Source organism: Juglans regia, chromosome 13 (assembly GCF_001411555.2).
Source record: "Juglans regia cultivar Chandler chromosome 13, Walnut 2.0, whole genome shotgun sequence".
Lineage (NCBI taxonomy): Eukaryota > Viridiplantae > Streptophyta > Magnoliopsida > Fagales > Juglandaceae > Juglans > Juglans regia.
In genome coordinates, this window is record NC_049913.1 from 35,316,627 (window position 1) to 35,331,157 (window position 14,531).

General features: G+C 32.2%; 1 protein-coding gene across 1 annotated transcript; it reads left to right on the plus strand.

Moving 5' to 3' along the window:
* Positions 1-3,673: 3,673 nt before the first annotated feature.
* On the plus strand, positions 3,674-10,991 carry LOC109013662 (O-fucosyltransferase 10-like). The gene is made up of 10 exons (XM_018995819.2): positions 3,674-4,234; positions 5,470-5,548; positions 6,422-6,489; positions 6,723-6,811; positions 7,296-7,493; positions 7,695-7,899; positions 7,991-8,158; positions 8,673-8,840; positions 9,821-10,011; positions 10,255-10,991. The coding sequence occupies exons 1-10, from the start codon at positions 3,854-3,856 to the stop codon at positions 10,460-10,462; spliced, it is 1,755 nt and encodes a 584-aa protein (XP_018851364.1). The 5' UTR covers positions 3,674-3,853; the 3' UTR covers positions 10,463-10,991.
* Positions 10,992-14,531: the final 3,540 nt, after the last annotated feature.

Here is a 14,531-nt window from a genome sequence, read left to right on the forward strand (position 1 = left end):
AGAAGCATTTTTTGATAAAGGGGTGGATCCTACTAATAATAGAGTAATAGTCATGAATATATTAATAAAAAATAATATTTATGAGTAATCAAAAAATCTATCATAAATAAATTTAAATCTCAAAATATATTGAGAAGTTGTTGGCTGAAATTACTCTATAATTCTAAAAAAATAATTTCTCTTTTTTAAAATATATTATTATTCGAAAAAATAATTTATATCCCAAAATATATTATGAAGTTGTTGGCAAAGTTTATAATTTCTTTTTTTTTTGAAAGATATTTTTATCTATTTATTTTTCTATATATATAAGAAATTGGTCATTTTTTATTCTAATTATAAATTATAATAATTTTGATTATTGTAATAAATAAGTATACAAATTATGTTGTAGATTTGTTTTAAATAATTTATTAATTTCAAATTTTCTAATAAAACCCCAAAATGCACCTCTATTCAATACTTACAAAATTATCAATTTCTTTGTAAAAATATATTATTCTAATAATGACTAATTAATTATTCTATTTTAATCACAAATGAATTTTTTGTTATTAAAATAAAGATGTGAAATTAACCGTTTAGATAGATGAGATTATCTCATCCTTACAGACCAGATGAGATAGTCTCATCTCATCTGGCAAACCAAACCGAGCATAAGCCCTGTTTGAGTTGAGAGTTGATCTTCTAATCTCATTTAATCATTATAATTTTTTTAAATTTTTATACAAAATATAATAAATAACTCAACATTTTTAAATCTCAAAACAATAATAATATTAAAAATTAATATTTTATTCAACTTTTAACTTTCATCCCATATAACTCACTATCCAAACCTCATCTAAAGTTTTTCTCTTTTTTTTTTTTTTTTTTCTAACTTTCAAAATGATAGACGTCCATATCGCAAAATTTCAATACTTTAATTTAGAAATAATAGCTTAGTCTTAATGACTATAGTTATAAAAGATGATATTTGAGGGTGCAATATTTCAAAATGTGAAGTTTATATCAAGAATGTTGTTGTGTCAAATTCATATCATGTCAAGTCGAATTTGTGTCGTATATGAGTTAATCTTAATTAGATAAATCTAATTAAAAGAGTTATATTTCTTAAAGTAATGTTATTTATCATCTATTTTACTATTATCTTTTTATCATTACATGATGTGATATATTAAATGATTTGAAACTTTTTATTTTATTTTATTTGTAAGCCTATCATTTAATGTCATTAAGAGGATGATGATAAATAAATTTTTCATGTAACAAAATGAGTTAGACCCCCTTATTTCTAACCAAAATAATAGGTACACGAGATCAGTGTACACATACCACATTACCTATCATCACTATTGTGAGGGGGTAAAATACACTAGGTCCAGCCCACCAGGCCACAACTAGGAGACATAATAGGAGAGAGGAAGAAGAGATAATAAGAGACAATAGGGTGAAGGTGTCATGAGATAAAAGGGGGAGGGTGTTAGAGAAAGTGGGAAAGGGAGAGGGGGTTAGACACGTAAAATGGACATCCATCATCACTGCCGAGGTGCACGCAGGAAGAGGATCAGATAAAAATGAGAGGTCCAGATGACTTCAAACGAAAATTTTTTTCAAGTCATTCTTCAACCACTCGAATGGGAGTTTCGCTGAAGGAATCTTCTCTAGTAAATATATTCAAGATCTTCATTGTACAGTGAGAAATAATAGGCTATCAAAAACTATAATAAGCATATTATAATGGATTTCTCCTTCTCAAACGCATGTGAACATAGACATTATGTCGAATCAAGTAATTTATGTGTCCATCTCTCTTTACTTTCTCTACATTTATTTTTGTCATAGATGTACGCACTGACACCATACAACTGTACCAGACTACTATCGAGGGCACCAGATCGCATCGATCAAGGCCTGAATTGTCATAAAGGGTCAGGAATAACTCTTTTTTCCATTCTAACCTGTTGTGCAATTTTTCATGCATCAACAACTCTAATCCTAATTCACTTCCGTTGCGTTGAATTTATGTGGATTCATTGAGTCGTGTCAACAATAGTCTATTCTAATTTATAAATCAAGTGATCATAAAAAGGGTTACCATATTGGAAAGCAATCCAATTTAGTATGAAAATAAAAGTAAATAAGAAATGATATTTATAGTTAGAGTGTATATATGAAAAAAATTAATTTTTTAATAATAAATTATATATTTTTTAAAACGATTATGCGATACTTACTTATTCTATGAATATATAACATTACTCGCATAAATTTAAATAGTTAGAAATTTTAATAAAATGAATTGATATATAAATAATTAAATATATCTCTTTCAATCAATTTAATCTTTTGATATAAATAAATAATTTTACATAACATCGTAATAGAAATATTGAATTGGATACTTGACTCTATATGTATTTTATATAATTAAATATTTTACCTTTTGACTTTTGAGCCAACAATAAACGGAATTTCACAATATTGATAATGAAATCATATATTTGAGCCGCCGGAAACACGAATGGCGCCAATTCTGACAAGGATAACAGCATATCGGTGATGTAATTAGCAACCGTGGCGTTAATAATATCCTTTAACGGAAACAAAAAAAGTAATGCTATAGATTGTGCAATTGTTAGGTACTTGATTTTTTATTAAAATTAATTTTGTTAGGTATTTAAGAAATTAATTTTTTATATAAATTTTTTATTTTTTTTATAAAAAATATACTCCACTTACATACTATGAAGTTAAATATTATTTTAAAAAAATAAGGTAAGAAAGAACTCCAACCGTCCGACGCCGACGCTAATTTCCTTTCCTAATAATCTCTTATTTATATCTTATGCCCACTAAAATTAAAGCTGCGTTTGCATGTTGAGTTGAACTCAATTCTTTATAAATGATAATGAGTTAAATAATAAAGAGAATTATATGAGATCATCTAAATTAAATTTAAAGTGTATTTAAATATTAAAACAAGTTTAATAATTTTTATAAAATATTAAAAAAGATTGTGTGTCTCATGTATAAAAATGAGTTAAATTAAAAAAGATTACGAGTCACGTGTAAGGAAGTTTTGAGTTGAGATGAGTTTAATAATTTAAGAGTTAGATGTTTAGATATTAAATTTAATTTAAAATTAGATTGAATTTAATTGAATCTTGTAAACAAATGCAGATTAAGAGTGGTTTGGATTCAGAGATGAATTGAAATGGGTTGAGATTGATTGAGATGATTTGTAAATAATAGAATAAAGAGTAATGCTACATACAGTCGTGAAATGCGCAAACGTTGTGTAGTCGCTTTAAAAAAGAGTGGGGTTCACTATTAAAAAATTAATTTCTTTTCATGTGGGTCCCATAGTTATTCACTTTTTTCAAAACGACTGCACGGTACTTGCATACTCACGATTGTAAATATCATTTCTCTATAATAAAAATTAAATTATTTATTATATTTTATGTGAAAATTTAAAAAAATTATTTTAAAATTTAAAAAAATTGAATTATTTATTATATTTTATTTAAAAATTTTAAAAATTATAATAATAAAACGAATTAAAATAAATTAAGGTGTATTTTAAATGCATATTAGGCCAAAGCACATATAGCATATACTTACCCACTGTCACTGTCATCGGCTCCATTCCAAGCCGGCCACTCTCCCCAGCCCCTCTCTCTCTCTCTCTCTCTCTCTGATTGTATCTTTGCGACTGAAACTGTGTGATTTTGTTCGATGAAAGAAAAAATATCTGCTCTGAGCGGAAGTACTCTCATATAAGTCCAAAACTGCTTCCTTTTCCGCGAAAGAGAGCCGACGACACACTGTCCTACATTGTCAGTGGAAGATGGCCATGAAACCCAAGAGTCACGCTCACAACGGCAATGGCTACGCCAGCGACGCCAGCGACGGGGGAAGTAGCTCGCCCAGTCCGCCTCCTTCGCCGCCCCGTCACTCCGGACTCTCCCACTGCCGTCGCCGAGTGCGGTCCAAGGTCCAGTATGTTCAGTCGCTGAAGGAGGGCTTCGGTGGCTCCATTCTGTTGCGCCGGAACCTGAGGTACCTGCTGCTTCTACCGCTGCTTTACGTGCCTGGCCTGCTCATGTGTGTGGGGTCCTTCTCGGCTCTCCTAGGACGGCCTACCCCTCCTGGCTCGGTGTATCGTAGCCATGAGATGTTTAGAAGGCTCTGGCGTGACATTGAAGCCGACAATTCCTCCGCGATTGAGGTTCGCTTTTACAATTAGTTTTTCTATTTATTTTGGGTTTATTTCTTTTTGGGTGCCGAGAAAATGCAGGAAAAGAATGATAAAAATATTGAACTTTACCTTTTAGTATACATTTATCTGCTTTTTTCCCCGCCTGTTTTTGCAAGATATATATGCTTGCTGATTGCTACATCTTTGGTTCGGAAAGTAAAGCATATTACTTGCTTTTGATCGTGGAATATATGCTGCTGTAGAACGCTATGTAGTATATACACGTGAACTTGTCGGCTGCGGTCTTTTTTATTTTATTTTTTTCAAAAATCACTGGTTGGTTTGTAAATAGCGGTCATATCATCTGGGTTTAATTTGATCAGAATAATTATCAGCCGGATTTGGCTGTTCGGCACTTGTCGCTAGCATCAGTTGTTCGTATTTTTGGTTTTCTTTTGATTCCTCTACTCTGATAAATTATAGTCTTTCTTTATGATATCTTGGAAGCCAAATAAGAAGTTACGGTATAACGGAAGAGAATACGTAATAAGAAAGCAAAGAAAAAGAAAATAAAGTAGTTTTTATTTACTTAATTGATGGCTGGAACTTTTTCTTGATATTCCAACTGGGGAAGTTATTGTTATTATGGTCGCCTTTGTGATTCATAATCATGAAAAGACACTCCCCACCAGGAAGAAGATCCTTCTCTAAAAAGTCTGGACATTTATGTTTGGGTTTTTCTTTATTTTACTCAGCTACGTTTAATCAGGACAGAGTTATCATTTCTGTTGAGGGAAAATGATATTTAGCACCCTATTTGACAACCATCAGTAAAAATCATTGTTTTATTTATTTTTTAATTCTGAACTTTTTAAATGAAAAGCCAATGAAAATTTCATTTAAGAAAATTAAAAAACATTTGAAAAAAAAGGATTTTTTTTAGTGATGGTTATCGAATGAGATGCCCTAGCATGATCCTTCTTATTCAAGGCATTGCTTTTTGTGGCTTATAACGTCAGCACGTTACAGTGCTATTAAATGTGACTGGTAGTGCAAATCAGTTGACATCTTACACCTTGCTTGTTTGATTGCTATTGCTTTGCATGGCATGCTACCTTTGGACTTATCTTTATTGTTGCTGTTTTTCATTTGACTAGAACTAAACTATAATTTTGCGTAGTGATTATTTTGTTTGCGATCTTTCAATGTACTATTTTTGAATTTGCTGTGATCAGCCAATATGAAAATGTTGTTTCTTCTCACAGCTGTCCTCAGTCTGGAAATTCAAAAGGAAGCTAAAAGAGCAGAGACCTTGTCCAAATTCAACTTCTGGACAACGTTTTGGTATTTATGAAGTTATCATATTTTACTTTTTAAGATGTATTCCGTAGTTTACTTTTGTAACTCTAGTTTTGCTACTTGTGACGTCATACAATAGATAGAACCTTAAATTTTAAGTGTTAACACTTCAATCTCTAAAATTTGTGTTCAGCAACTTGATTTTCTATCCATGCACTCTCATTTATTTCAATGTTAGTGATGAGAAACCTCATAAACTTTCTTGAGTGGAAAGACTAAAGAGATCAAGAACTGTTTATATAATGTTTCAAAATAACTCTGGTCATCAAGAGTCATAATGGATACACTCTTTAACTTATTTTAGAACTCAATATGAATCCATTGGTTATGAGATTAAATTGCATATGTAGAGAAAACTACAAAAAACGCATGTTGGGAAAACTAAAGTAGCAATTTTACATAAAAGATTAGTAATTTAAATAAATATATTATCTTTTAGTTAATAAGTTTATTTTTAAATGAACATTAGTAATTTAGTTAAATATATTGTTTTGTATTTAATAAATTTAACTCAATGACATATATTAGTTATTTTTCATTTAATAATAACACAATTGAGGATTGAATAATGTGGTTTTATAAGACTAGTTTTCATTTAGTGGGGTGGGAGATGGTGTGATATTATAGGAGTAAAGTCCTATGCTTTGAAAATTATATAATATACAGATATTAACACTCTTACTTTTACTACACATTCTTTTATTTTTTCTCATGATCAATGGTACTAATTGGTCTATTGACCTGACTACCTACATTCTGCCTTACTGCTTCTAATGCCTGTAGTCTCTCATTCTTTTACCTGTTAATGCATGACTGAAATGGAATTGCAGTAAGCTGATATTTCCCATTGAATTTCAGAGTCTTCTGGCCCTAGTGGTTACTTGATTGTTGAGGCTAATGGTGGTCTTAATCAACAACGCTCTGCGGTATATTATTATTCTCTTGTAGTTCTATTTCTGATTTTCTTGTTTCTGTAGATACTAAAAAGGGCTAACCCAAGAAATATAGAAACTAGAAAGGGCATCAACCAATGAAAATAAATATTAAATGGGGGCACTAAGGCCTACTAGATATCAATAGTGTGATATATTTGTACTTTTTTATCTTTCTTTATTCATGTATGAAGTTTGTTCGTAATGTTTAATCTTGTTTTTGATAGATCTGCAATGCAGTGGCGGTCGCTGGACTTTTGAATGCAATACTAGTTATCCCTCAATTTGATTTTCATAGTGTTTGGAGGGATCCAAGGTGAGGAACTGAATTACTTGCCTCATAACTTCTTGCTATAGATCTGATTGAGCAGTCTTTCAATGATATAGCTTGTCATTAACATTTTGGTTGTCTACTAATAGCTGTATTTGGTGTAAAGTTGAAAATCGCCTTTGTTAAAGACTAGATGTGTTGCTACTCCTTGGCTATCATAGCTATACATGGGTCTCAGATGCCTCTGGGGTTCTGGCTTAGCTGTAAGGAGATGTAGATAAACTATGAGTAATGTGTTTAGAGCTGAAACTGCAGTTGTATATGGCCCCTATCAAATGCCCCAGAATATATGTCAAAAAATATGCCAGAAATGCACTGTGAACGTAGAGCTATACAGCATAATGAGGGTGCTGGGTGTCCTCTTGAGGCCTCTTCTTTGCCCAACACTTCTATAATTTATTTATTTATTTTGAAAATGCACTTTTATGTATATTCACACACCAAATTTCATAATGTATCTGTTGTACAGTGAGTTTGGTGACATATATGATGAAGATCACTTCATAGCCACACTTGAGGGCTACGTGAAAGTGGTGAAAAAGCTACCTGATGCATTGATGGAAACGCATGATTATAACATTACTAATGTACCAACCTTCCGCATCCAAGCTTGGGCTTCTGTCAGCTATTACATGGGAGAGGTTTATCCTGTCTTGCAGAAGCAAGGGTATGTATCAAACCATTGCATTATTTTCATGATATCCTCTACCAACCGGAAACTGTGAAAACTCCTTCTCTGAGAGTGAATGGTATCGGCCAGCTGAGCTATAGCAGACGAGTTCCTTAATGAACCTTGTAGATTGATTCCAATCTGACTACCAACTGTTGAAACTTCCGGGTGTTTTTCTTGATTATTTGTTTGATACAGGGTTATCCGAGTGGCCCCCTTTGCAAATAGATTGGCAATGAATGTCCCACCTCATATTCAATATCTAAGATGCCTGACTAACTATGAAGCATTGAAGTTCTCTTCTCCCATTTCAATTCTTGCAAATAAAATAGTGAATAGAATGGTTGAGAAGAGCTCAAGAACTGGTGGCAAGTATGTTTCTGTCCACCTCCGCTTTGAGGAGGTACTAATCCTCATTTATCATAATTATTCCGTACTTCTTATTTTGGGTGGTTGGGAAAAATTAATCTATACATAATTGTCTTATGCTCTAGGACATGGTGGCGTTTTCATGCTGTGTGTATGATGGAGGAAAGGCCGAAAAAATTGAAATGGATTCAGTTCGTGAAAAAGGTTGGAGGGGGAAGTTCAAACGAAAAGACCGTATCATTCTACCCGGTCTCAATCGAATTACTGGAAAATGTCCGCTGTCTCCCTTGGAGGTACCTTAAACATAAACTGCTTTTGTTGCTTTTCAGAACTTTAGAACTTTCAAAGCTATGCTATTCCTTATGATTTTGTATTTTGAGGCCAGTTTCTTTCTTCTTCTTTTCTCTCACTCTCTCGGTAGGCAAGTCCAGTTGCTTATTTTAGCATTAAATGCTAATCAGAACCAGTTCCATTACGCCATCATGTCTTTTCCTGTGGCTTCAGCCCCACTTCTTCTGAACCTTCATCTTGTCCTTGTACAATAATTAACAATATTTTGTTAAAGTTAGAGCTGGCTACAGGAATGTGAGAATACCAAACAGATTTTAGGTTCAGGCTGCAAGAAAGAACATAATGGAAGTTGCCAAGAAAAGAAAGAATGTGATGGATAGTGTTTGAGGTTAAAAGGGCCCAGGGGGGAGGGGCTTTGAACTCTGAAGATATATTTATTTTTCTTTCACATAAATTTCAATGTCAAATTTCAATTGTGACCTTTTCTCTTGGATATTGTTTTTCTTGTCAGTGTAGGTTGGGATGATGCTACGAGGTATGGGTTTTAGTAATGACACTTCAATTTATCTGGCATCAGGGAAAATATACCAAGCAGAAAGACATTTAGCTCCTCTGTTAAAGATGTTTCCCCATCTCCACACAAAGGAGTCTCTTGTGACCCCAGATGAGCTTGTTCCTTTCAAGGTGAACTCTTGTACCATCTCTCTTACAATGTATGCCGAAGTCTTTCCCAACGAATAGTAGTGGTGAGTGGTGACTTGGCAAACCAAACCCATTAAATTAGGATTATTGATCTTTGGATATTAATAATGTAATGTTTTCTGGGAGAAAATTGTGGCATTGCCTACTAAAATTGAAAAAGTTTCTCAAACCCATTCAAAAATCAACATCTGAGATTATAAACTTTTACTGGATGTTTCGTGGCTGATAATTAGATGTATTTTGTTGATTGGGTTCAAACAGGCTACACACACCTATGAGCTAGTGATTTTGCAGCATTTGGTTGCACTAAATACATACTCTTAACAATAGATTTTTTTGTTTTTGTGATATTGGTAAATCCTGATGGTTCAATCAGTGAAATATGACTTTTACTGATTTATTATACCTACAAGATCTGACACATGACCAGTTTTAGGCTCCGTTTGGATGTTGAGTTGAGTTGAGTTCTTTATGAATAGTAGTGAGTTGAAATGGTGGAGTGAGCTTTGTGGGGGCCACCTAAGATGAGTTTAGATATGTTTGGATGTTAAGATAAGTTTAGATGTATTTACGGGAAGTTGAAAAGGTTATGGGTCCCGCGTGTAAAGAGATATTGAGTTGAAAAAAGTTGTGGGTCCCACATGTAAAAAGGTTTTGAGTTGAGATGAGTTTAATGATTTGAGAGTTGGGTGTTTAACACGTGACCAGTTTTAAGCTTGCTTTTTTGGATGTTGAAGTAACTTGACTGAGTGAGAAGATTAGATAGTTGACAAAAGGGGAAAATATACTTTGCACTCTCCGACTACTGGAGGGTGTAAAGTGCGTGTTTCCTTGAATGAAATATAGATAAGGTTTGCTCAAATATTTATCCCGATTCCCAATGGTGTTGTATTCTACATGTGTTTCGCTGATTGCATAAGCTCTTACAACCTTTCTCTATTGCCTGTATGCTCCTTGGGTAGGGATATTCTTCAAGATTGGCAGCTTTGGACTACATGGTATGCTTGTTTAGTGAGGTTTTTGTGACAACTCAGGGTGGAAACTTTCCACATTTTCTGATGGGTCACCGGAGGTTTCTATATGACGGACATGCTAAGACCATAATGCCTGATAAACGAAAGCTTGTTGTTTTACTGCAGGATATGGGTCTCAGGTAATCTCCATCCTTAGTTTGCAGATTTCTTTTTACTCCATTAATGTATCTGACCACATTTTAGAAACATCTTAATATAATATTGCTTTATAGTATTTTTCAAATTAATGCTCGAATCAGTCTTTTTGCAGGAGCCTTTGTCTCATGTTAATAGTTCTGAGTGTCTATAATGGCAAAACAATTTGAATGCTTTTGGAACCTCACATTTGGGTTACATGTAAACTGTCTGTAATGGTTTTGCAGTTGGAAAGGTTTCAAGTATCAGATGAAAGAAATGCTCGATGAAAGTGACCGCAAGGGGATCCTGGTACCTAGAGTGAGAAAGTTCAACAGAAAAACTTCCGTCTACACGTACCCTTTACCTGAATGCAGATGTCTCCAGAAATCCCACAACACTAAAAGAAATTCAAATTCTACATTCTTTAATTACCACCTGAAATCCATCAGATAGAAAACTGAATTTCATACTTTCACAGCTTTTCTCCCTCGTGCAGCTTCCAAACAGATGCTTTTCATTGGCATTGGGCATGGTTCTTTTTCTTCTGTTTTTCTATATGCCCATCTTGGTGGTTCAGGCGAGATGCAGACTTTCCAATTCCTCATTTCACGTTACTCTTTTGCCTTCTGCATGGACATACTGGATCTCCTATCTAGCATGGGTTATGCATGGAGCTGAAAGAAAAAATTGACTTTGTCAAGATAGAACATGATTCGACTTCAATGTCTATGAGGAAAAATCAGAACTCAAGCATTGAGGAAGAAATATCAGGATCCTTTTGCAGTTTGAAACAGTTTCTCTGTGATTGTTAACCGAAGGGGTATAGCCATATAGGCATGAAGTGTCAATAATATTTCGTTAATCCTTGGCATTAAATGTTTGCCAATCATTTTTGTCATCTTACTCACAGTTTTGATGTAATGAGAGGAAATCTACAAGAATTTGAGAAAGTTTATTATTGAAAATACATAATGTTGTGGAATGGGATGCAAGGTAAAGGAGGCATTGAGGGTTGTAACGTTGTGGAACGGGATCATTGCATTCCCAAAGGTAAAGAAGCCCTTGCTTTTGGAAATGAGAATGACAATTCCATTTCTACCTTTTTTTCCCCTCACTCTTTTTTTATTTTTTGTTTCTAAAGATAATTTAAGCTTGAAAGTGGAAGGGATGAGACAGGTAATGTTAGATACAGTCTTAAGATGTATAAGTTTTACGGGCTCTTTTTTTTTAATCTGTTATTAAAAAATAAATTTTTTCATATAGATTTCAGATTTATCTACTTTTAAAGGAATGCGGAAGACTTGCATATTTAGAACTTAGCAAATCGTTTCTCTTTCTGAAAATAGATGGGAAATATGGAGAGATGTTTGGAAAAACTTTTTAGATATATTTTATATTGGAGTTTATGAAAGTGGATAGATGGATTTAAAAAGGTTTTTTAATATAGTTTTTGTTCTTATGGTTTGTGAGAAATTTGTTTGATTTTTTTGTGCTTCTTATTTCGTATAGAAATCAAGGCAATAGCGTCCGAAAACGCCAAAAGAAGAAAATTTGGTTGCTTATGTGTATTTGAATAGCAGGTTTTATTGAAAATTGTCTAGCTTTGTAGTGTTGGAGACCACATAAAAGAAATATTTTCCCCTCCTTAAATGTTTGTACTTTGTCTTGGCTTCCTTTTTCAATTTCTTTCTTCCGAAATTGTGTCCATATTTTTTGGTATGCATCTTATTGGTTAAATGAATTGATAAGATGCATACCAAAAAATATGACAGTTGAAAAAATGAAAAAATATATTGGTTAAAAGAATATGACTGTTGTAAAAAAAAAAAAAAATTTAAAAAAATTATATATATTAGAATAATATGAATATTATTATTTGAATTAAAATAAATAAAAATATTAAAATTAATATTTTTATAAAATATGATAAATTTAAAAAATTTATTATTTGATATTGTTAAAAAGTAAGTTCTAGCAATTAGACCCCGTCAACCCCAAGTCCAGCTAATTGAGCCCGACCCGACACAATTGAGCAGAGTCCAGACAACAACTGTAAACATGGTGGGTCCCAGAAGCATGGAATTGCTGGACCCCACCTCATACTGCCCCCGTTGATTGCATTGTGACATTTGGCTGTCTTCAGGGAAAAAATCTCTCTCTGTCTCTCTCAGGATTGAGAACGACCTTCTTCTTTCTTTTCAAGCATGGCATGGTGTATTCATTCTGATTCCTTAATAACTAACTAGAAAACCTAAAAAGCATTGTGAAAATACTGAAAAAGCTTCAAAGAACTTGCATGCAAGAAGTCCTTTCCACCCAATTATCTTCCACCAAACCTGAGTCAAAGCCCTGAAACCTCGTCATCAAACAATGGATAATGACAGTTTCTTTTTCTATATTACTATTAAAATGCATAATCTATTACAATGCTCTTGGTTTTTTTATTTAAAAATAAAAAAAAAAATATTTTATTCACAAAAATATTATATATAATTAAAATAAATCTAACATATCATATGAAATTCTGTCAATTTATAATTTTATTTTTATTAACACTTTTTAAAAAAATAATATATATTTATATATAAATATTTTTATTGTTTTAATTATGTAAGTGTTTATAAATTACAGCATGCGGAGTTGCCCAACTGAATCCTCTCCTGGATGAAGGCAAATTAACTCACACTCCCAAGTCATAAGAAAAGAGTCAGAAATCAGCAATGCAAGGAGGCCGGATGGAAACGTACGTATCCACAGAACCGAAAGAACTCACGGCCGATCGCTAAATTCAGGCTAAAAGGCAAAGTGCAAGATGCCTCTGTATGCTGTGCTAAAATAGAAGAAATCTATTCGGAAAATTTAATATTATTATGCTATATTTTAAAATATAATTATATAAAAGATTGTGTGTATATCATTATTTTTTATTTAAAAAAAAAACTATTTATAAGTTTTCAACCACATAAATCATGTAGAAATCTGCCATAGTACATAAAAATATGAAAAATACTTTAGAAATAAAAAAAATTATATAACAGTAAATACATAAACTGATGTGATTTGATGTAATATGTCAGATTGTAAAATTATTTTTATTGTAGAATATATCTAACGGATCCTATGAAATTATATCAATTTATAGATTTATTTTTATGTACGTAGCAGTTCTCTAAAAATTTATTTGCATTTTAATTTTTATTATAATAATAGTTAATCCCGCAACTCAAATTTATGTAACGGTAACTTTACATCGTTTCCTCGTCCGTACAATATTTGCAATGGTTCAACTTCTTCTTTTCTTTTCTTTTATTATTATAATTTTTTATAATAGAAGGCAATAACTTTAACATAGTGACTGAATGCATTTAGGAATTTCCTCCAAATCAATCAGTACTTCTCGTATTGGTATTTTTTTAAGGCATGAGCTACCTTTGTGTACGTAACACTCCTCGTATTGGTGTATTTTATTTTATGTCTAAAGCGACAAAAAAATGCCCTCTAAAAGGATATTGAAGTATCAGTGTGAGAACATACACAAATTAATTATATAAAAATAAATTCATAAACTAACACGATTTAATGTCTCAAACTATCACAATTATGATTTCAAGAAAAAAAAAAAAACAAAAACTATCACAATTATGATTGCAGTAATCATCACCATTTTTAGTATCATTATTGTCAAGTAATATCATTGTCTTTATAGTACAGTCGCTATCATTTATTGACCAATGTCAGATATAATTTTAAGATCTATTATTAAAAAAAAAAAATTCATAGATTTTAAATTTAATTATTTTTTTTAAATAAAGAGCGTAATGTTTATATATTCTAAAACTGTAAATATCATTTCTCTTATTTTTATAATCACCAATTCACCATAACAATTGTCTTCATATCATACTACTTTTCATCTTATTCTCATGATCATTATAACTATCTTTGTCACTATTAATTAATATCCTAATTTCCTAGTTTTTAAAACTCATCCATGATCCAATTAATAAGAACTTAAATTAACTTAATTTTGATCCCATTAATGTATTTCATCAAAAAAGAAGACCGGCCGCTTAATCCTCGGCCATTGGAATGAGATGGGAAAAGATGCCATAATTGTGAGAATCAAGAAGATACTGAGATCACTTTGATAATGGATGAATCTTGGTGCTCCATGCGACATTGTACATTATTCTCATTTTTTTTTCCCCTCCAGAAAAAGTGCTTGCCAAGCCCATACTGATTTGCTTAACTTTACACCAAAGACCAAGGAAATCTAAATCATGAGACAATGAGTACAAAACAAGAGTCAAATGATTGTGTAACTTCGATGAAACAATGGTGCGTTCTCCTGATCTAGAAGCCACTCCCAACTCGGTTCGAGCTGGGAAACAATACCACTACTGAACAGTTTTTATCGGTTTAAATTTTTAAGACAAGTGGTAATTTCATATAAAATCAGAGCAAAGATCATAATTTCGAATTCTAATTATACACTATCTCATTTAGTTAAATATTTCACGTG